This window comes from Colobus angolensis, unplaced genomic scaffold (assembly GCF_000951035.1).
Source record: "Colobus angolensis palliatus isolate OR3802 unplaced genomic scaffold, Cang.pa_1.0 Scaffold3, whole genome shotgun sequence".
Classification (NCBI taxonomy): Eukaryota; Metazoa; Chordata; class Mammalia; order Primates; family Cercopithecidae; genus Colobus; species Colobus angolensis.
Genome location: NW_012116265.1, coordinates 2,925,484 through 2,949,765, shown reverse-complemented (window position 1 = coordinate 2,949,765; position 24,282 = coordinate 2,925,484). Strand labels below are relative to the sequence as shown.

Genomic DNA, 24,282 nt, shown 5'->3' with positions numbered 1-24,282 from the left:
CTTATTTCTTGAAGGGAGAGGAAGAGGCGTGAGTGTCCACTCTCACTTCGGCCCTCAAAGCAGGCATATTTCTCCATACCTTCAAAAAACATAACTGCTGTTCCCTCATTTCCCTGGCGCCCGGGAGTTAGGACAATTCCCATCTTTGCTGTAGGGTAGTCCTGCTTTCTGAGGAGGCGACTCCAGGTGGTGGCTCCTTGCACCGCGCTGCCACAGCTCTCCTCTCCATCTGCTGCTTCCCTGGGAACTGCCCTGGCGCCTTGTGTCCCCCAGTGAGACAGCAGGGGCGGGGCCGCTGCCCACCCAGTCCCACCAACCACGAGGGCTCCTGCTGTGGGTTCCTCTGATAAATAAATCACCTTGGTCACCATTCTAGGAGACACTTCCGTTTTTCACCAAGTGAAAAAAGGATTAAGACTCATAGCCCCAAGACGGGATCAGGTTCCCACTGACTTTAACAGAATATCAAGCACCGTTTAAACCTGACAGCACGTGTCTTGTCCTGAGAGGGGAAAGCTCTTTCCAGGGAAGGACCCCAGTAAGGCAGGGAGGGCCGGGGACATGTCGTCACCGGCGGGCATGCGGGGCCAGCGCAGCATGCTGCTGGCGGGTGCTGGCAGGGCCAGGCGGTCACACGGAAAGCATGGAGGGAAGCCGTTCACACACATGCAGGAAGGTGCCAGCTGTCAGAGCGAGCCTCCGCCGGTGGCTCTGCACTAGAGACAGTACCTTCTGGAGGACTACATTGGGCAGATGCTTCCATCTCCACCTGAACCCTCCCCGATGTGTATATTTATGAGCCTATATCTTGGGGTGGAAGTGCCTTCTGCCTGGGGAAGGCTCTCTGAGCCTCCAAGTGCCTGACTGCCGCGTCCTGGGGAAAGCCTCCCAGGTTGGGATGATATTCTAATGCTGGACACACTCCCCAACTTCTACCTGAGTGCCACTTACTGGTGGCTTGTCAGTCTCCTATCATTCCACTCAATCTTGTTTAAAGAAAGATACTACAGAACTAATTAAGGAGAATTATATTAAATTGATTTTAGTTTAATTAAAATAATAAAAAAGGTTCTATATTAGGGCTGAATTTTTAAAATTACCACCCCTCAAAAATGGTAAGGTCATCACAGAGTGATGTTCCCATATATACATAGATTTCTTTTAAAGCTACTTTATTCTATTAAACAGGTACAGAGACTAAAACCGCCTAATGGACTAGTCACCTCCTGATCATGATATACATTCTTGAGTGTTAGAAAATGCAACTCAATAAAATGCTAGTCATAATGGAAAGAGAAAAACATCACTACTCTCTTGAATTCCTTTCTCAATCTTATTTTATTTTAGAGGGATGTTCTTTCATTAATGTGTTTACTCTCTTCTCCCGGTGACTTACTGCTAAAGAGAGCACCAGTTTCACTAGAATCAGTGATAGGAAAAATGGAGCCAAGAACTCAAGTCGGTAATCTTGATTTTAGCACGTTCTTGGAGAGGGGAATAAAACATCAGCACAGATTTTTCTCCAAAAAGACCACTGCTAGGGCACCTGCAGGGGAGCGCCCGGGGTCCTCTAAGAAGTGATGAGCAGCATGCAGACAGCCCTGCTGGTTCCTTCCAATCCTGCTTAGCCACTTCCACTCTTCTGGTCCTAGCTGCCCAGGGCGTAACTCAGGGGGAAGGCACCTGACTCACCCTTAAAACCAGGATCCACGGCTGCCAAATCATAAGGGCGGCGGTGTACATAGAAAAACTATAGAATTTACATTTTTCCAGATGAGAAAATGAGGCCCAGGGAGATGCAGTGAGTTGCTGGCTGACTCCAGAGCTGGCCCTTGATGGTGAAAGGAACCTGGCAGGGAAATCTGTTTTATGAAGCACCTGATGTGTGATGACAACACCAACATATACCTCTTTTCTATTATGGACTGTTTTTCGGCCAGAAATGAAGGCACAACTAGGCTGAGCTGCATTTCAGAGGGTGGTATGAACTCTTAAGGGTGAGGGGCAGTATTTGCCATAAGCTAAAGGCTCCGGTCATTCAAATGCACTGGATCCCCATATCCACCAGCATTTCCCCAAATACAATCCATGGAACACTGATTTCCTAGGGTGGAAAAAATGATTAAATTAGCTTGGGAACACTGGGTCAAAGTGCGAGACTTCTCAGAACATTTAACGTGGTTAAGGTGAACTATGAAGCACTAGGCAGGAGACGGACTATCGTCCAAATATATTTGACCAAAGAGAATCAGTGGTCTAAGAAACATCCTTTGGAAAATGTGACAATTCACTAATGACTTAAACACCACCAAAAGCACTGTTAGGCGGGGCGTGATGGCTCACGCCTGTAATCCCAGCACTTTGGGAGGCCGAGGTGGGAGGATTGCTTGAGCCCAGGAGTTGGAAACCAGCCTGGGCAACACGGTGAGGCCTCCTCTCTGCTAAAAATTTAAAAATTAGCTGGGTGTGATGGCGTGTGCCTGGTGTCCCAGCTGCTGAAGACGCCAAAGTGGGAGGCTCGCTTGAGCTCTGGAGTTCCAGGCTTCAGTGAGCTGTAATTGTGTCACTGCACTCCAGCCTGATCTACTGAGTGAGACCTTGTCTCAAAAAGAAAAAAAGAAAAAAAAGAAAAAAAAAAAAAAAGCACTGATCCTACATCCAGGGAATTAAGCAATTCCTTTAAATTTTGGTAGATACAGTTTTAAGTTTTACGATGTCTGCTTATTTTCAGAAAAATTAACAGTTAGAATTGCTCTCCTATGAACAATAAAGGTTGGATTAATTACAGAAATTTCAAGATCCAACTGGTTCCCTCTACCTAAAATTTACTGGCCACCTGCCTTGGGAAGGCGGGGCATCTCATGCTTCCAATCAGTGCCAGAAGTGCTTCTCATCCACCCACTGCACACCCAGAGTTGGCCCTTTTCCCTGCAATGCCTTCTTTTGTAGTCCTTCTCAGATCAATACTGCCTCCTCATATATAAACCCAAGCTGCGCTGAATGCATGAGGCTCTCAGGAGGGATAGGCTCCAGGTGGCAGAGTGGGCAGGCAGGTGGCAGAGGGATGTCCACGTCATCTCAGCATTCTCAGCGCTCAACAACCACAATGCACATTCCATGGTGGGGGGAGTGTGATTCTGGAGGCCCTCGGAAGGATTAATAGATTGGTAAACTACTTACTAACTGAAAAAAGGGAAGGAAAACCATGAAAGTATGCTTCTGGAGAGTTGCCTTGGAACAACAGATCAAACCAAAAATTAAAACCAAGAAACAAAACATTTGAAAAATCAAAATTAAGGCTAAAAAAGCGAACAGAGTTCTAATAACCTTCCAACTGTAAGTCTGGCTGTCTAGAATCATATTTCCATTCAAGAATGGCACACATTTTTCCACTAACAATTTTTTTTTTAAAATCAAAGAAAGACCAACCGGGCATTCCCCTATCCATTTAAATGTTCACCCAGCACATGAAAGCTGACCCATTCGTGCAATGTATTTTGTTTCCAGAGCAGGAAATTCCAAAAGGAAGGGAAAAAGAATCAAACGAGCAGGTTTTGGGTCTTTCCACACATTAACCCTAATCATGACTCCAGTGGTTTATAGGGTTGGGCTAATTTTCCCTTCTACAAAGTCAAAGGGTTGGAGGGAGAAATTCATAAAACTTCAGGGCTTGACTATCTGCTTGTCCTAATGGAAAAGTTGGGACTTAAAATCATTAAATTTTAATTAAGAAATTCTACATTCGTCAGTATGTTTTCCCCTCTCTAACTAAATGCTGACTCTACGGGAGGGGTGGATTCTCGAGAGCTTCAGTCTCAGTTGAAACACCTGGTTACTGGCCAGACACTCCCTGAGGATGGAAAGATGACTTCAGCTTATTAAGAATAAGCAACTGAGCACTGCCCGGGACGCACTCCATTCAGCAGAAAGCCCAGTGGGTGCTCATCACCACAGAAAGTCACTGATTAATCAGATAAAAGTGCCTCCCCTGAAGAGTCGGCACTTCAATCTTCAAAGGCTTACAGGAGCACAGGGCTCCCAGGGTGCAACACGGTAAATATGGGCAGGTGGGTCTGTTGTGCAGAAAAGAGTGGACGGGGCAGTGGGAACATACCATGTTATTCTAGAATGGAAAGATCCCATTTTCAGACAATAAACTCAACAAAAGTCAATGTAAAGAATTTTTCTGGAAAAATCGAAGTTGGCAATTGCCAGTAGGCATTGTATTAAGAGAAAATGCCTTTTTAAAGAAATGAATTAAAAACAACATACGCGGTGTTTAAACAGTATCTTCATCTTCCATTTCATAAAACTGGGATTGCCATTAAAACAAAGTTCAGAACACTTAATATGCAGATAAGTACGGTCAGCGGGCTTCTCGGTGTGGATGGTTTATTTTAAATGGTAATCTAATTTCTGCCCTGGCTGTGTGTGTGTGAGAGCTGAACACAGCGGGTGAACCATCCGAAAGATGTGCACATTAGAGAAAGTGGTTCTTTCTGGCAGCAGTTCCCCTTAAGAGCTTTTGTTCAGCATATAACTGGGCATTTGGAACAAAGATGAGCCCTTATAAATCAGAGACATAGAGATTAAATTTTCTGGCAGTGCTGGCAGTGAACATTAAATAAACGAGCAAAAGAAAACAAGGACGGACTCCCTGGGTCAGATTCATATTTAGGTCCCATTTAAGGTTTTACCAACCAGTGTTCATTTTCACACAGGGATCTTTCTTGTTGCTGTTCATGGACAGGTTGTGGAACTCTCTAAAGCTGACTTTCAAAATTTCTGTGTTATCTAAAAGCAAGATTAGACTAAAATACTGTTCAATTTCTCCGCACGGTTTCACAACACAAACCCCACATTTTCCTTCACTGCAAATGGAAAACAGTTTACAGCGCTGCTTCTCAAAATGTGGTCTAAAACCCACTGGCATTGGAATCATAGGGGAGTAATTTATAAATCCAGATTCCCAGGCCCCACCTCAGGCCGAATGAATATAAAGCTGGGGGTGGGGACCAGGGGATCCACTGCTTTAAAGGTTCTCTGTGTGGTTTTAATGCATGGCAAAGTTTGAGAACCACACATTGAGAGGGCTGTGGCCCTGATCCTTAGAACACAGCCTTGGTCATTATACACTGGTTGAATTCATTTCTAAATTGAAAACAGGAGTTTTTAGGATTAAATGATTACTTGCGAAATGTTGTAATTTGCCTTTTAATAGGATTAATTTTTTATGCATTTATATCAACTCCAGGAAAGCACGGAAGGGCCCAAGAATTAGAGGCAATATTCTAGAAAAGCTTCTATCTGTCCTGCCCAGAAGGTTTCCTTTACTTTGCAAAGAGGAGGTTGGAACATGGGCTCCAATGCCTGCAATCTCAGGTTTCCTTCTGCCCAAACAGCTTTTGGATTTTCCAGTGAGCAAGATTTCTCTCTGACAAGTCTGAAGACGTTTCCTCTCCAGCTTATCAGTTAGGAAGATTATCAGAAGGTAAAACAGGCAAATGAAGTAGGTCTCACAAGAAAGGAAAAACCATGTTTACAGAGAGAGAGTTCCCGGCGGGGACCTGCGTCACTGAATGAATGAGCTGCAGGGGGCCACACAAAGGTATCGGGTTTGGGATGAGAATGAAGATGAGAAGACACAAACAGGTGGAGAGGAGATTCGGTTCTTGAAAGAGGAGAGGAGGAGGAGGAGGAATCTGACACTAAAAAAGTGAAAGAGAAAAAAAGGGTAAAGGCAAAAAAAAAAACTTTAGAAACACAAAGAAAAAAATAAACTCGCTTTTAATATACTCACATAAGCTGCAAAGAAAATGAGGTCATGTAATACACGATCATTCCTCTACTTGACAATAGAATACAAGTGCTTTTCGAAGAAAACAAATTTGTTTTTCCGCTGGTTATTTAGTTGGTCCACAACACCACCATCGAATAAAAATAACTCAAGATTTACCTGGGCACAGATTCAGCAGTGTGATCTGCTGAAAATAATACATCTTTAGCCTACAATATCCAGAACATTCTAGAGGAAACAATTTGCTTTTCATCTGGAATGGGTTAGGACTTGACTTTACATAGATTTGTTTTTTATGAGAAGCACTTATATACAGTTTACTTGAAAATAAGGTTTTCCAAGGTGCAGAGTACCGAGGTGCAACACTATGTCATGGTCCCAGCATTATGACAAGGAGGTGCTAAGCTTTCTGGGGTGGTCTATGGTTGGGTGTGCTGGTTGGGCACTTTGGGGAAAAAAGCCAGTATGGCTGCCTTCATGTCTTATAGCTGGAGGAACACAGGGCAATGGGGAGACCACTGCAGCTGCAATTAGAAATTTACCCAAACAAAGTGGATCACACTTTCAAGTTAAAAGACTTATTTTGCTTTGGATAGGTATTTGTTGATATCTACCAATTATTAAAGATAAATCCCCTTACTTCACACATCCTGTTTTAAAGGCAAAGGAAGAAAATATTTTTTTTTTCATTCTCTATTTAAGGAACTACCAACTTATTCCAAAGAAAAGATAATGACTCAGAGCTTCAAAGTAAAGACTGTCACTCTATTTGAGTCCTCTTTCACTGGCTGGGACCTATGAGATGGCAGAGGCGGGAGGAAGGGATGCCCAAGTGATACCTAAGGGGAAGTCATGTTCTGTAAGGGGGGGTTATTTTAGTTTGACATGTCCGTTTAATGAAACAAAATTCCACTCTATTAGCTACAGTGGACTTGGCCAGTTCAAAGCTTATGGACATGGGTGACTCCTCATGTTATTCCATAGCTCTGCATGTGGACAATTTCAGAGGTAGGAAACCGTATTCCAGTTAACCAACCACTTCCAAAATCATGAACACTGAGGCTGCACTGTATAAGGACCCAGGATATATAATAACAGTATTGTAGTTTTTATATATTTTTAAGCTCTTATCAGTTAGACATATATCCTGAAATTCTAACAGGCAAAATAGGATATTAGGGACTTGCCTTAAAATACTCTAGGAAAAGCAAGTATGGGACAGGAGAGAGAGATCAAATGAGAATGCTGATTGCTAAAACTCACTGGTGGGTAATGGGAATATTAGTATCTCTGTTCTGGCATATTAGAAATTTTTCCATAATAGAAATGAAAAAACAGAAAAAGAAAATAAATTTAGTTCTAGGGGAAAACAAAAAACAAAACAAAACAGATCCAAGAGGACTTGAGGCCTCACAGAGGAATCTGCCTCCACAGTGGGTGATCCTGGGCCTGTGCCCCAGGGTTGGCAGGCTCTCGACAGCGGAAGTTCACTGTGGCTGTGGCTGTGCACCCTCACGGATGCTAACACGGCACGGCTCTGCTCGTGTCGGACGCCTGTGCCCTTTAAAGGGGATTTAGAAAAGCAGTGAAGTGTTGGGCATGGTGCTGATGAGCTGCCACCCGCCAGGGCTGGGTTCTCCCAGGCCACATTTGATCTCAGGGTCACTTCTGTTTCACTGGGAACCATTCTGACCTCGGGTAAGGTCCTTTTCTCTTTTCCTCTATAGCCCAGTTGCTTTTCTAGATGGGCAGTGCTGCACTGGATATTCAAAATTAGCCAGGTTCCTTTAGCACATGAAAACTGCTCAAAGGCAAAGGGAGGAAAAATGACTGTGGTCATGCTGGATGGATAAGAATCCAGAAAGTAAAATCCAGGTGTCATGGAATACTATATGACTGTAAAAAAGAGTAAGGAAATTCTCCACGGATGGATATGGAGGCATCTTCAGATATGCTGTGAAGTGCAAAATGGCAGGTGCTCAAAAGCATATATAGTGCGTGGTCGTTTATGTAAAGGGGCAGGGGAAATGATATATAGGCTTGTTTGCATGAAAAAATACTGGAAGCATAAACAAAAAGCTAATAAAAATGGTTCTCTTTAGGAACAAATAAGATGGACGGGCAGGGATGGAAGCCAAACTTCTCTACAGCACCTTATGAATTAGTTTTTAGCTTTTGAATTATGTAAATGTATTTCCTCTTCAAATCAAATCAAGGTGAGGGAAATAAAAAATCTGTGGGTGGTTCGCAAGGTGGGCTCTCCACACAGGTGTGTGAATGAGAGCATCTGCCCGTTCTGTGACTGCACCATGAGCTGAACCACAAGCAGCTAGGCTCTATTAATCAAGGTGGAGGCATTTTTCCCCATTTTAAAGCAAGCCTTCCCAATGTGTAAGTTTCTTTGATTTACCTTGTATTTCAGAATGTTTTACCCTCGTTTACAAATGATAAGGCCTCCTAAAATGGCCTTCCATTTTTCTAATTCCCTGGTCTCTTGGTTAAATTGCTGGTGTGCAAATCAGTATTTTGCAGCTGCCTGGTTGGGTGGGGGGCGGTGTAGGGTGGTGGCAGGAGTCTCAGAGGGACTCTCGTGGATAACTCGACAATGAAACCATCTGTGGCAGTGCCTGGGAGGCTGTGGCTTCCCCCTGTTGTTGAGGAAGGGCATAGGAGCCCACGGTCCTGACTCCAAACACCTAGGCTCTCCGGAAATGAATGGTGGCCCACCCGAGAGACTGGCTGCATCAGTACCAATAAGCAGAGGGGGAGGAGGAAGACCCGGGGGCCAGGCCCAACCCAGGGCAGTGACACCCCAGACTGTGTCACACAGGCACATCTTCCCTAAACACCGTGGCATCTGAGAAAGCTGAATCTGGAGAGAGAGACTCTCAGGCACACTAGGGGAAATGTCCCAAAGGGCAATGGGAAGAATGAATAACAAGGACCTCATGTATTTTCTGACACTATCTGTTCTCCATGTGATGTGGCATTAAAGTCTTGGGACTTCCAGGGAAATTAAGGTCCAGGCCAGCTGGAAGGAAAGGGGGTCTGATTTTAGTGTGGCTGTTCTCACAGGATACTCAGGAGGGAGAAAAGCGGGGAGACAGTGCTGGGTAGCCACAGCAGCTGTTTTCAATCAGCCGAAATTGCTGCTGGTGCTATAGTGAGTTTCACTTCCTCTTATTCCCTGTGGCTAGTCCTGACAGCCTGACCTCTTTCCTACAATGACAGGGCCTAGACAGGTGCCTCAGCAGGAGCTGGGATGAGGCAGAACAGTGCTGTGCTATTCCAGCCAGGGTCTCTGCCTGGTGTGCAGTCTAAGCCCACCAACGATCGCTGACCTGTCTGGAGAGTGGTCAGGCCACTCCAGGGGGTGAGTTTCTCCATGGCTCAGTCCACATTTTAAGCAGCAGCTGTAAGCCAGATTAAACTGCACCAATTTACGATTTGTGCCGCTTCCAGCACCCAAAAATCTTTTGACCCAGGAGCCGCAGGACCTTTGGATCTGATTTCTCAAGCTGACTTTAAATTTGGTAGAAGGGAGCCTAGGGCAGATATGCAGTCTGCAAGGCAGCTGTGGGGGTGGGCCTGGCTTGAGCATCACATGTGGCTCCCAGAGGCCCTATCCCTCTTAGCCCACCTGGATAGGTTTTTCCAGGGGACAAGCCCTGGCAGTGCAGGACTCAGAGCTGCTCTCGGGCTTTCTTTGGAAAGGTTCTGGCAGGAGCTGGGATGTGGCACAAGGACAAAAAAACAACCTCGTGGTCCCTTTCATGCAGCCAGCCCATAAAAGACCAGGCATACCCAGATAGAGATTAGGCTGTACACAGTCCCCTGTGGGTGGGGGAGAAGGAACAGGAGCAGGTTCCAAATGATGCTCTAGAATGATTTTTGAGGCTCAAAGAAGAGCAGATCTATGTGTTTTGTGGGTCTGTCAAGTCACCCAGGTTACCACTGAATCGTTGGTACAGGTTGAGCGTCCCTAATCTGAAAATTCAAAATCTGAAATGCTCTAAAATCCAGATGTTGCTGAGTGTTGATATGACACAAGTGGAAAATTCCGCACCTGACTTCATGTGATGGGCCACAGTCAAAATGCAGTCAAAACTTTGTCTCATGAGCAACATTCTTTAAAATATTGTATAAAATTGCCTAAAATTAGGCTCTGTGTATAGGTGTATATGAAACAGAAATGGACTTTGTGTTCAGACTTGGGTGCGATCCCAGGATATCTCATTATGCTTATGTAAATATTCCCGAACCCAACACACTTCTGGTCCCGGGCATTTCAGGTAAGGCACACTTCACCTGGGTCACCGTTGTGGGGTCTACACAGGTAGACTCACTCCCCTGTACTCAGGCGAATGTGGAACACACACACACGAGGTGTGCGGATTTGCTCATAGGCAGGAAGCGCCTCGGGCCTCCGCGTGGGGACAGTGGAACCCACCTGCCACCCTATGAGGTCCTGTGCTGGGTGTATGTGTGTTTATATGTGCAACTGATTAGAAAGCGAACCTTGCTTTCAGCGAGGTCTGAAACCCAAAGCGAGAGGGAGACACAGGGAAGCAGAGGGGAAACCTGATGGGGACAGAAACCACCTCATTTTAGTTTCAAACTTTAAGTTCCAAGAGCAAAGGGGGAAACCGATTTCAAAGCACTGGGCTGGGGAAACCACACGACTGGCCCCACCGCGAACAAACACTTGAGAAAGACACTGGAGAAATGCACCTCGATCGAGCGTTCAAACTATTTGTGCGAGAAATTTTTCCAACCCCAACCCGATCAGTCTCACCCCATGTCACTCGGTCCCAGGCCCCCACATTCTCCATGACACCATTTCGTCCCCTCTGGCTTTTTATTCTCACCTGTCTCGGGATCGCTGAAGTCTGGCAAAGTAATTGTATTAAGCTGTCGTCTGTCAGCAATGGTTCTATCTAAGAGGCTGCTCCCACGTCCAGAATCACTGCAAAACACAGCTACAAATGTCAGTCACCTGCAAGGTGGGAGGAGGGAAGGAAAGAGAGGCAACCTGTACCGACTCCTGAAGGCCAGTGAATACCTTCTGTGCGGTTTTTACGTTCTTCAGCATCTTTCTTATGAAGGAGGCATCCTGCTTCCTGGCTCGGCCTGGGCTGGGATTCCTTTCAGTGTTCACTATCACAAACAGGGCATAAACCACACCCACAGACCCTGGCTAATTTTGGCCTCTTTTGTGTCATTAGAAGACACAAAAATGAAAACTTCAAGCTTTGTTTTCCATCCACCTTACAAGGGGAAACTGATTGGCATTAGCAACCTTAGAAAGTGAAGTCTCAGCAAGTGAGTCCATGAACACGCCATCCATGAAGAGTTGTCTTCATGAACCAACGCTCCGCACCCGTGCTTCTACACCCAGGCTGCATGAGAAGATCACCCAGGACATCTCTAAACAACAGACACCTAGGTCCCACTGTGGACTGAACAAATCAAAACTCCTGGGCTGGCTGACATTTTTCACAGCTCCTCAGATGGTTCTAAGGTGCAGCTGCTGGATTCAAGGACCCCTGACCCCCTTTCTGACCGCGATCACAGTCATGTGCTCCTCAGGGTCCCCAGAATGTAGGCCTCTGTGCTACATCGTGTGGTTAACTTTCCTGCCGGTGTACGAGCCCTGTCTAGTGTTCCTAAGCTGGAGAAAGCTGGCTGCTAGGGATATATCGGGACTGGGAGAGAACATGGCAGGATTTTGGTGGCAGCCTCCATAACACCACTCCTACCAGCTTCCTGCACTGCCCATCTCTGCTGAGTCCCCTCTCCAGCTTGTGTCTACAAAACAGGCTTGGCATTGTTCACCTGGTAATGCCACACGGGAGACCACAGCGGGCCTAACTGGGAAACAGTTAAGGGATCTCAGCCAATATGGATTTCTTTTTTAAATTCTGGGAAGCTTGTAGGTAAACACTATTGCTTTTTTCCTGTATCATGATATCCTATCAAAGCAGCTCCAAAAAGAATCGCATCTGTCTCTTGAAGTTTGAATCTTCAATGCTTTTCTTTGAATCTTTTCTTTTCCAACCTGGGGGCTTTAAGAGTGATTTTTTGTTGTGAAGAAGTTCAGATTCTACAATAAAGGGACACAATTTCCTTCCTTTATGCAGCTGTTGCTAAAGCAGTACAAACAAGATTTGGCATGAAACTTAATACAGTTTACAGGCTGCAATTTCCACATCCAGCGATTTCTCTAACTACATTAGAGAAATCCACAGGAAGCAGAAGGAAACTTCCTTCAGGACAGACTGTTTGTCAGCCTATACTTATTACATCATCTCAGACATGTTTTTTGGAAACTGCTCTTTTAATTGTTTCTGTAACTGAGAAATAATATATGTCTCTGAACAGAGACAACATAAAAGTACACACAAATTTCCATTCATCACAACACTGACTGAATATTTCTAACACGCAAATTTCCATTCATCCCAACACTGACTGAGTATTTCTAACACGCAAATTTCCATTCATCACAACACTGACTGAGTATTTCCAGCACAGGTCTGTCCAGGCAGCATTTTTCACATAAATACTCCTAAGTGCAAATTATCTGAATATTGCAATGGCAACCCACTTAGGAGTTTTTCAGAAGATTTGTCTCAAAATACAGTGAAACGATGACATATTATTCACCATCTTGGGGATTCCAAGACACGCGATGAGGTACTGGCATTGCCAAGGAAGGATTTGCCTGGGTTTCTGGGGGTCCAAATCTGAGGTTTGTTTCAGACATTCTCATCTTCCAGGCTTCCCATCTCACCATGTTTCGGTGCTGTCACTAATGAGGAGGTCACTCTGGGCAAAAGGCAGCTTTCCCTGTGCCTCACTGACTTCCCTGATCAGATGAAGATAAGGATTGTTGTCCTACACAGAACTGTGTGAGGATGACATAAGGTCACATAGGTGGAGCGTTGTGAAGACTTACAACTTTTAGGTACATGCCAGGTGTGTATAAAACCACATACCTACAACACACATCTGAGGTTAATATGGCCAGTCAATTCCTGCAGCCAACTTATCCCTAGGCTTCTGGTGCAATTGTAGGAGGTACGGGGAAGCTGAGTTAAAATGTTAGAAACCCCAAACAAAGCCATCATTTGAATTTTGAACCTCACCCCCTGACAATGGCACAGGATCCACATTCCCTCCACCAGCTGGGAAACGGCGTTCAGTTACATCCTTAGCGTGTCTGCCTTAGTTCCTTCTGAACACAGTGTGTGAGCAACAATCAGCTATTCAACATAGAGATGCTTTTGTTTCCACATTGAATGTTTTCTCTCTAAAAATAATTAGGGCTGGGCACAGTGGTTCATGCCTGTAACCTCAGCACTTTGGGAGGCTGAGACAGGAGGATAGCTTGAGCTCAGGAGTTCAAGATCAGCCTGGGTAACATAGCAAGACTTCATCTTTATTAAAAATAAAAAAAAAAGTCAGGCATGGTGGTGTGCACCTGTGACCCCAGCTATCTGAGAGGCTGAGGCAAGAGGATGGCTTGAGCCTGGGAGACAGACTGCAGTGAGCTATGATCATGCCACAGCACTTCAGTCTGGGCAACAGAGGGAGACTGTCTCAAAAAAAAAAAAAAAATTAAAAATAATTAGGTATTTGTGACTGATTAAGAATTTTACTGGATGCTTGAAGCAATTTTTAGTTCTTCATTTACATAGTACAGTCTTCACCAATCAAGATTTGCATTTGACCCCTAGAATACTGGACAAGGGGCAAGGAGAGGCCTTGAGCAACCCTGAGTCTCCGTAACTTGCTCGCTCTGGCCAGTCTCTCAGGCAAGCTGGAAAGTCACCTTCCTCTCTCCCTTTGGGACACATCTGCTGGGGCACTTCTGTGAACCACCCATTTCCTCCTCATAGCCCAGTCACCTCGCCTCTTCTCTGCCAGGCCCTTAGACTGCCAGGAGCACTTCCCAGGGAGGGAGGCAGGAAGGGAGAGAAAACCATTCCTGGTGAGTGCTGGTGGTAGAGGGAGAGGAAATGGGAAGGACCCCAAATCCATAGTATGTAAGTAGGGGATGCCCACATGTGTAGATGCACACATGCAGGGACTTCTATTCCCTATAATCACTGAATTGTAATGAGAGTTAAATTATACTGGCCATTAGTAGCCTCTCTTGGAAATCCTCTATCTTCCACAGCCACACAGAGGTTAAACACAAGAGGCTTGGTGGTGGTGGGATGGGCTCGGAGTCAGAACCCTGGAGCTCTTGTCTCAGCTGAGCCTCTTCCCAATTCCTGGAATAGTGCCTGGCACACAGTAAATATTGCACCTAAAAAAAGGGCCTCGGCTAGGGAACCAGAACAGGGCAGATGGGGGAGGAACTTCTGTTTTTCGAGGCCTGGATTATAAGAGTCAAGGTAAGTTCCCAATATCCTGGAGCCTCAATTGTCTCATCAGTAAAATGGGTATGAGATCATATGACTTTTGCCCATTTTATGGGGCTGCTTCAAAGCTGGAATGAGGATATGCTTTATAAAAAGAAAAGCTCCACCCAAATGCTGGTGACTGTAAGGATGAAATGGGATCTCTGACTCCTAACTGAGGTTAGAGCAAAAAAAACGTGAATGTGAGTACGTGTGTGTTTAAATGCTGTTTGTTGGCAAGTAACTGAAACAGGACTTTGAATCACCTGCAGATGTCACCTCACGGGTACATGATGGAGATGGGCCTAGTAGCAGTGACAAGAGGGGGAAAGAAGTGGTTAACAATAAAAAATGAAAGGAAACTGGTTGTCAGCTCAAGAGAGGCAGCATGCTAGTGTGGAGAGAGCTTTGATGTTAGGCCTGGGGCTGAATCACTGTTCTGCTACATATTCAATTGGAAAAACTTAGGCGAGTTATTTAGCCACTTTCATCTTCAATTTTATTTTCTGTAAAATGGAAGTAATGGTAGCTATCTTGCAAGGCTAATGTAGGGATTGAAGATAACACATCAATGGCCTAGTACAGTGCTGGCACGGAGAAGGTTCAAGAAACACGGTTATTACCATCCCTGGCTGAAATGCTCTGAGATTCAGTTCAGGGAGCCTGCTGGGACTTTCTGGTGAGATTCTAGTCAGAATTCACACTGTCTTGAGTGGCCAGGTCAACATGCACCAGGACTGAGGGAGCCTTACACGTCTCCCAGAGAGAAGAGAGAAAGCATGAGACAGATTTCTATTCTAACTGCAAGCAAAACTGCAGACCGAGGGAAATAGAATCCAGGCTTCTGAAATGACAAACACCTCGCCAAATGTAAGAGAATGCCACCCACCATTTTGCTCACAGCAAGAGACGCATCTCCAACTGCAGGTGGAACACTATTTGCAAGTTTTCCAATGCTCAGTTTAGCGACTAGCTCAGTGTAATTTTTTTCCCCCTCTTTAAGCAAAAGTTGAGAAGAGGGAATGGGTTGCTGAGAATACAAAGCTAGAAGCTAGGGTCTGTTCTCAATTTGGCCACTCACTCCCTGCTACTGCCCACGTCTTCCTCGTCTCACTGCCCTGGAGACCTGTGCAGAGCCTGGGGTGGATCTGGAAGGGGGTGGGGAAGACTGGGGAACTGGCAGGTCGAGCAGAGGGCCCAAAACAAACCCAGCATGCTCAGAAGCAAGGAAGCCGGGACGTCAGCACGGACCGGCTCCGGGGAGAAGCCAAATGCAGCCTGCCAAAATGCTTTCTGCTCAGTTTTCATTTTATTTTAAAGAAGGCATGATTCTTAGGTGCTTGTTCATGTGATTCCACCCTCCTCTAAAACCTTGTATGCCCTGATCCCAGCCTCTAGGCTGCCGGAGCCGCAGCAGCCCCACTCCGGAGCGCTGCAAGGTGTGTGTCCCCTGAAAGACACAGCCCTTCCTTCAGGATTCTGTTGCCAGAGTCACCTCTTCCTGAGCAGGCTGGAGGGGATGACTGCATTTACACAATGATAAAGGCTACAGGAGAAGCATTTATTTCTATCCCAGAGAAAATCAAGTTAAAAGACCAGACAGGACACTCCTTAATAAGGGGCTGCGCGATTCACCACCCCTCCCTCAAGGCTTTGTGGGGAGCTGGAGGGGGAATTCTGAGTGACCGGTGGGGCCTCTACCACCCATCCCATCCGCCAGTCCCCACCAGACACTGCCTGGAGCCAGGGTCCTCCCCACTCTGGCCCTGAAGGAACCTTCAGGAAACGGAGGAAGTATGGACACAGCCCAGGCATTTGGTTAAGTATTTTTAAAAAGCTTTCCAATTCTGCTATTTTTTTTTCTCCTCACATTCAATATTCTTGGTTGCTAAGTGGGAGGGAATGTGGGGAGGTGGGAGAGGTGTGGGGAACTGAGGGGAAATTGGCAACACGAAGCTGATGGGTTTATTTTTTCATTTCTAAAGGGGGTACAGGCAAAGGAACGCGCTCCGGCGCCGAGGCAACCTGCCTGGGCAGCATCTCCCGCTAGCTGGTTCGGAGGCAGACTCCCCCAAATCCTGAAGATTTCATAGGCCAGGAGTGGGGGCTTTCGGGGGAGATAAATATGGACAGTTTCTATTTTTGCTTCCAGACTTAGAAATGTAGAATTTTTAAAAAATTAAAATGATCTTTATTTTGAGAACATATCCACAAAAGGGAAGAGGCCAGTCTCATGATTACCTTTCACCAAGTGAAGGGCGGGTGCGCCCAGCAGCACAGCGCGGCGCCATTCCTGGGCCTGGGAAGGGGACTCCCAGCTTGAATGGGGGGACCCGGCAGGGGACTTGGGGCTGCTTGGGGGAGGGCGGGGCAGGGGCTGGACAGCACATGGCTTTCCAGGCAGAGTTCTCATCCTTCCAGGTACACTGCCCACAGGGCCTGGGGTCACAGGTCTGTCAGTTTCCAGGGGGTCCATCCCCTTAACAGGGCCCTGACTTTGAACAGTTTTTTTAAACTGCAGAAACGTTTGTAAAGCAAAATCTCACAGGGAACCCCATCTCTGTTCTGCTGCTTCCGTAGCCCTCCCTCCCTGCTGGTCTCTGCAGACCACGGCCACCAGCCCACTGCCTACCTCACCCTTAGTACTCATTTACATTTTAGGTGACATGTTTTTAGGCCCCTGACTCTTAAAAGCATATCAGTTGTACAGACACTTTGCTAGGAAGGTAAAAAATACTCTGAGTGTATGAGCAGTTGTGTGAATTCAGTTGAATCATTACATCCCTTCTCATTACATGACTTCCTTCACTTACTAATCTAAACACATGCAAGGGAAAACTGTGCAAGACTTGGAAATGGGCAAATAGGTTATTGGGTGTCCGTCCGTGGAATGCAGGGGGTTGACCAGCAGACCTTCCTGGGGTTATCTGACTCTAAAGGGGCAGGCACCGTTGACTCACTTCCCATTGGCTGAGCTACTTTACAGCTCTGTAGAGGTAGAAATTAACCTGCAGAAAACTGATAATAAGGCAAGTGAATTTTGTTTGAGGGGGAGAGACAACTGATGTCACCCTGTAGTAAAGAACCCCAAACGGTATCTTTCATCGTCTTACAGGATGTTGTTTTTGTATCTACTTGCAAATCATTCAGCATTCCTGCCTATGAGTATCTGTTCTTCAGACTCTTCTGTGAATAGGTCTTAACATTTTCTGGGTTCCTGCATTAGTTAATAAGGCAAATAAAATCTTTGACATGTGTGTATTTGATAGTTGTATGCGTCACGATTTTAACTTTTTCACAGTGATCTTTTATCATGCTAATAGCCACTAGCATGTGGCCTGTTGTCTGTGCAGGTCTTTTAAATATTACTGCAGGAACCCCAACTGGAACATATAAGAGACTGGTCTATACATAAATTACCAGAAAGATAAGACTTGTCAAAGGAGTTAGGTAAACGGGTGGTAGAGAGAAACTGGATAGAGATCCATTGTGAATTGAGCCCAGTGGGTCACTACGGCAGTGAAAGCAAAAGAAACCCAGGATCTGGAGGCTTCATCAGCCACTGGGACAACAGCACCTTAAACATGGAGTGTGAAGCTCCACTGCTCTCATCTGCCACTTTTGGGGGCCGGGAGGTGCACAGGGGTGACAGAGTTAATGCCTGCTAAAAGCCAATCAGAGAAGGCACTGATAGGCAGGGACCCATGCAAAAGCCACGCAAAGCAGGCCCTGCTGGCCTCTTACCTGGGGTTGGTGAGGTTGTAGCAGGATTTCCATATCTGCAGCATGTGCTTACAAGTCAGGAGTGCCTCGTCTGGGCCCCGGCAGAGTGACTGCAACTTCACTTTGGAAAACAGTAGTCTGCAGTGGGGAGACAAAGGGAGAAAACACTGCAGCTCAAGCCACAGAATCCCCATCCCAACAAGACAAGCAGTGGGCTTAGACCCAGAAGCAACTGTACTCATTTCAGAAACTATCCACATGTGTGGTCCAAGGAAAGCGGGATTCCAGAACTCCCGGCTCAAGGTGTTACTTTGCATAAGTCTCGCCACTAAGGCAAATGCAAGCACGACGTGACTATTTGTGGTCAGGCTGAAAGCATTAGAGTGGCCAATTTTATTCAGAACACAGGGAATTTACTAAAAGCATGTTTCTTAGAACCAAACCAATTTATTTATGAAACCTCAAAAACTCATTAAAAGAGAACTTGGTTTATTTATTTTTTTTTTTGAGACGGAGTCTCGCTCTGTCGCCCGGGCTGGAGTGTAGTGGCCGGATCTCAGCTCACTGCAAGCTCCGCCTCCTGGGTTTACGCCATTCTCCTGCCTCAGCCTCCCGAGTAGCTGGGACTACAGGCGCCGCCACCTCGCCCGGCTAGTTTTTTGTATTTTTTAGTAGAGACGGGGTTTCACCATGTAGATCAGGATGGTCTCGATCTCCTGACCTCGTGATCCGCCCATCTCGGCCTCCCAAAGTGGGCCGAGAACTTGGTTTATTTACAGAATTACACAGGAGATATGACTCAGTTGATATAAATATCTACAGATAACCCTCCACAATGATGCTCACCGTCCTGTGAGCTTCAAAAGCCTGAACGGAAGTCCCATGAAGAAGGGCAGCCTCCGGCACAGGCCCTGAGCTCCTGCATCTTCCCATTCCTGCTACTGAGGGCCTAAGGCTCCTTCCGCAATCACCTAGGTCTCTCTTCCCTATTTTTTGTTACCATCAACTGCCCCACCCTCCATCCAGACCTCTGGGCACTAAGCTCAGAATGTTCTTTTGCAGCCCCTCAGGGTAATGCCATTTTCAGATTCTACTTACGTTTCTCTGCGGACATCAGCCTAGGTGCCTATAGACATCAGCTCTCCTGGCCCTTGGACTTGTCACCACTAGTAAAAGTCCCAGTATGAGCCCAGCTTCCTTCCTTGTGTTCTCCCTGTCCCCTGACTTACCCAGCTCTCACACATCTTATTATAAAGATCTCCAAAACTCATTCTTTCCCCCAAGATGGAGTCTTGCTCTGTCACTCAGGCTAGAGTGCAGTGGCATGATCTCAGCTCACTGCAACCTCTGCCTCCTGGGTTCAAGTGATTCTCCTGCCCCAGCCTCCTGAGTAGCTAGGATTACAGGTGCCCGCCACGACATACGGCTAATTTTTGTATTTTTAGTAGAGGTGGGGTTTCACCATATTGGCCAGGCTAGTCTCAAACTCCTGAACTTGTGATCCTCCCAAAGTGCTGGGATTATAGGCGTGAGCCAACGTGCCCAGCCCCCAGAAATCATTTTTGTTCCCACTTCCTTTTTTTTTTTTTTTTTTGGGATGGAGTCTTGCTTGCAATCTTGCCTCACTGCAAGCTCCGCCTCCTGGGTTCACGCCATTCTCCTGCCTCAGCCTCCCCAGTAGCTGGGACTACAGGCACCTGCCACCATGCCCAGCTAATTTTTTTGTATTTTTAGTAGAGACGGGGTTTCACCATGTTAGCCAGGATGGTCTCGATCTCCTGACCTCGTGATCCACCCGCCTCGGCCTCCCAAAGTGCTGGGATTCCAGGCATGAGCCACCGCGCCCGGCCTGTATCTTGTCCTTTAAGGTACTCCACCAACTAGCCACTCTTCTTTCACCATCTCATCCAACTGGACCCGTTACTTCTGCCAATATAGGCCAAATGCTACCTTTCTGGCACAACTCTATGGCTACACATGCCACGTCCCCAACTGTAACTTCCACTCATGCACATCTTTCTTTAATTCTTCCCAAACCCAGCTAAAACCCCACTTAAATAAGTAAGTCTTCTGTCAATACACGTTTTATCCCTTTATCTTCTCTACTCAGTATGTGCCATATTAGCTCATGTTTGCTGTTAATAATAAAAAGAAGAAAAAGAGAGGGAGGAGCTGCTGCTGACTGAAGGCATCCCATGTGCCAGGCCTTGTGTTCGGCACTTCACACGTTGTCATGTCCTCGGAAGAAGCTGTCAAGGCAGGTGGTATCTGACACTCTTCAACAGATGAGGAAACCGAAGCTCTGGTGCCCTTTGGTTGCTTTCTGGATGTGATTTTCTCCCTGAGGACAAGAGCCCTGACATCTCTCTCTGCCTCTCTGCAGCCTCACCTCCAGTACCAATAACTGTGCTCTGAATTCAGTGGGCCTTAAATCAGCGTTTACTCACCGACCACTTTTTCTATAAACCACAGAAGATAAAGCAAGGTGTTTTAGAGATCAGTTAGACATCCAGGAGAACTCCTTCACTCTGCATGATGTGAGGTCCTCATTCAAAGGTACCTTAGAGGAGGAAAGTCTCTTTTTCGTGTGTGAGAGGTGGAATGAAAGTGGTCCTAACACATCACTGCCCAAGTTTGGGACAGGTTCACATCAAGCACCCCCAGCACCCCCTCCAAATGGAAGTCCAGGGCGGTGTGGTGCTCCCAGTGGGTCCAGGGCTGTGGCCTCCCCATGCCTGGGCTTGCAGAAGCCTGAAATGGGATGAGGGCCAGGTAAAGGGAGGGATGTAGTCCCTGATCTACAAGCAGGTGGGCATAAAGAGCGAGGCTAGATGTGAGAACAAGGCTCAGCTTCTGCTCAAAAACATCTCAAGAAGTGGAAATGCTTTGGAAGCCTTACCAAGACTGCCTAAATGGGATGGCAGGCGCTCAGGGTGCCTCTGGGGGGATATAAAGACACCAGAAGCTGACTCCTGCTGAAGCCTGCCCGAGTCCAGAACATGATGGGAGTTCTTTTCCACCAGAATCTCCCACCAAACTGGGGTCAACTAAGAGAGTTGACAAAGGAAGGAGAAGCTGCCAAATAGGTCACCACTGGGTAGCGAGAGTGGTGAGGAATGGTTGCCAAGCAATTGCGGCAAGGGGAGGCCCCACGGAGGACTTGGGGGGGGGGTGTCCAGGAAGCCATGCATGTGCTGCACAGGCTGGAGCTCTCTGGGGGCCATGCCAAGAACTCTCCTCCAAGGGCGCCTGCCTCCCAGAGGAGGTGCCTGCCCCACAGCAGGCAGCAGGGTGCCTCTAACAGCAAAGAACTGTGATTCCTTTAACTGTACCCAAAGGAGAGAATGCCAGAGTGTGTCTCTAAGCCTCAGCTTGGGGGAACAGTTTTGAGCAAGCCTTCTTGGCTGGAAAAAGAACTTCTAATTAACATAAAATAACAGCTTTCAAACACTTGACTCAGGATATGGAGTTGAAAAGGTGTGGGCTTGGATTTCAGAGAACCAGACAGGAAGAACAATGGTAGAGTGGCTGAGCACAAACGATGGAAAAAAGCACTTGGAAGACCTCTCAAGAGGAACAGCATGAAGAGAGGCTGGCAGAGAAAAAGAGCCAGGGACACAGCAGCAACAAAGAGGAAAGCCTGCCAGCTGCTGCCCGGGTATGGCTGGGATGATGGGCAGAGGCCACGCGGATTTGGCCGGGATGATGGGCAGAAGCCACACCGGTACAGCCGAGACAATGGGCAGAAGCCACATGGGTATGGCCAGAATGATAGGCAGAAGCCACGCAGGTTCAGCCGGGACAATGGGCAGAAGCCACATGGGTACAGCCGGGATGATGGGCAGAAGCCATGCAGGTAGAGCCGGGATGATGGGCAGAAGCCACGCAGGTCAGCCGGGACAATGGGCAGAAGCCACGAGGGCACAGCCAGGATGAGTGGCAGAAGCCACACAACTGTAGTCAGTACAATGGGCAGAAGTCACACAGGTATGCCCAGGACAATGGGCAGAAACACCTGCCCCGCCTGTCGCCAACACTCCCTGGGATGCCCAAGGGAAAGCAGGAACAGAAGTTGCCGCCTTTCCATCATTTCCCCAAACCTCAGCTTGTTTACAAGATACAAAACAATACTGAAAACAGAAGCAGTGATGCTCGTCATCCTATTTGCCAAACCTGCTTACACACTTCAAGACTGTTCAAAAACATCTGGCTGGGTATATGTTACATTAGCATAGAAAGGAAGAGTACACAAACAATGGTCAGCATTCATTTGCTGTGGCTGACACCCAAAGATACAGATTCAATGTGCTGAGGAAACCCTGAGGCAAAAAGAAAGTTACGGAAAAACTTGTGAAAAGTTAACATTTAATACATTTCAATACGTCTAACTGTCAACATGATGAAGAGGGCAGAGAAGACGAGGGTGAGACTGTGAGCTAGCCACACAAGTTCATGCATTTAATTTTTTTTTTTTGAGACAGAGTCCCGCTCTGTTGCCCAGGCTGGAGTGCAGTGCTGTCATCTTGGCTCACTGTCAACCTCCGCCTCCCGGGTTCAAGCGATTCTCCTGCCTCAGCCTCCCAAACAGGTGGGACCACAGGCGCATGCCACCACACCTGGCCAATTTTTGTATTTTTAGTAGAGACAGGGTTTTGCCATGTTGGCCAGGCTGGCCTCAAACTCCTGACCTCAAGTGATCCACCTGTCTCGGCCCCTCAGAGTGCTGGGATTACAGGTGTGAGCCACCATGCCCAGCTATGAATCTAATTTAAAAAATATATATATATTAGCCAGGCATGGTGGCTCACGCCTGTAACCCCAGCAGTTTGGGAGGCTGAGGCAGGTGGATCACTTGAGCTCAGAAGTTCAAAACCAGCCTGGGCAACATGGTGAAATCCTGTCTCTACAAAAAATATAAAAATTAACCAGTCATGGTAGTGTGCACCTGTAATCCCAGGTACTCGGGAGGCTGAGGTGGGAGGATTGCTTGAGCCCTGGAGGTGAAGGCTACAGTGAGCTGAGATAATGCCACTACACCACTCTAGCCTGGGTGAAAGAGTGAGACCCTGTCCCTCTCCCCTCAAAAGAATATTTTGTTCATAGACTCATTGAAAACTTACAGAAAATTAATGAAGAAAAGAAGAACCTTGCTAAAGTACCAATCAGATCTCATTACTGATGACCCAAATCTAGCATCTCATACAATGCCTTTGCTGTCTGGCTCCTGTCCACCCACATGCTTAGCTACCAAAGGATTTGTTCATTGCCCATCACCTACACCCCCACTCGAGCTGTGGTCAACTTCCCCCACGTCTCACTTTCCTCCATGACCCTGGCTGTTTGCATATGCTGTTCCCTCTGTTTGGAATACCCTTTCCATCCATTTCTGCCTTTTAAGCATCTACTCATCCTTCAAGATTCAGGTCAAATAGCAAAACCCCTCACTGAAGCCAGTCTTAAATAATAGGAGTTAAACCTTCCAAATGGAAACATAACTATAAAAAACACAAGAGCTCACAACTGTGAAATCATAAGCTACAAGCCAGGAAACTTCTGCTTTGAAGACAAGCAAAATAATAACAATAATAACAGCAGCTGCCAGATACTTTAAATATTTAATTCCAGATTCTTAACGACAACCTGCAAATGAGGCTGAGTTAAGTAATTTGCCCAAATTAACACCACTAGTGATTGGTAGGATAGAAGATAGAAATTTAAACCCAAATCCATGTGAATAAGAAACAGAGAGGAATGACTGAAAATCCAACCATACTACTGGCACTAATGAAAATACAGGACATTTTCTCATCCATTGCCAAATATTTAAAACTCTAAAATGTGCAAAGCTCTGTGCTGGCTGTGTTGAATACAAAGTGGTATTAAATACATTCCCTTGCTTACAAAAAATTTACAATCCAATTGGAGAGAAAGACCTGACCACTACTGGGCAGGACTTCTAGTTTTGGGCCAGATGATGGCCCTGAAACTTGAGTAGGGCTACAGGTGAGCAGGCATTTGGGCTACCGGCTGTTGCTTCTGGGATCTTTCATACATAGTTCTTTAAAGAACAATCACATTTGGCCGGGTGCAGAGGCTCACGCCTGTCATCCCAGCACTTTGGGAGGCCGAAGCAGGCAGATCACTTGAGGTCAGGAGTCTGAGACCGTCCTGGCCAACATGGTGAAACCCCGTCTCTACTAAGAGGACAAAAATTAGCTGGGTGTGGTGGCGCACACCTGTAGACCCAGCTACTCAGGAGGATGAGGCAGGAGAATCGTTTGGACCCAGGAGGCAGAGGTTGCAGTGAGCCAAGATTGTGCCACTGCACTCCAGCCTGAGCAGCAGAGAGAGACT

The 24,282-nt window shown here is 46.6% G+C and overlaps 1 protein-coding gene across 1 annotated transcript in view; it reads right to left on the bottom strand.

Annotated features, from left to right (window-relative positions):
• Nucleotides 1-24,282, bottom strand: part of TTC7B (tetratricopeptide repeat domain 7B) — a 248,079-nt gene that overhangs the window by 61,788 nt on the left and 162,009 nt on the right. The window contains exons 15-16 of the mRNA XM_011949417.1: nucleotides 17,950-18,066; nucleotides 10,666-10,763 (exon numbers count right to left, since the gene is read on the bottom strand). Coding sequence (XP_011804807.1) covers nucleotides 10,666-10,763; nucleotides 17,950-18,066 — 215 coding nt within the window. The remainder of the gene's footprint in view (nucleotides 1-10,665; nucleotides 10,764-17,949; nucleotides 18,067-24,282) is intronic.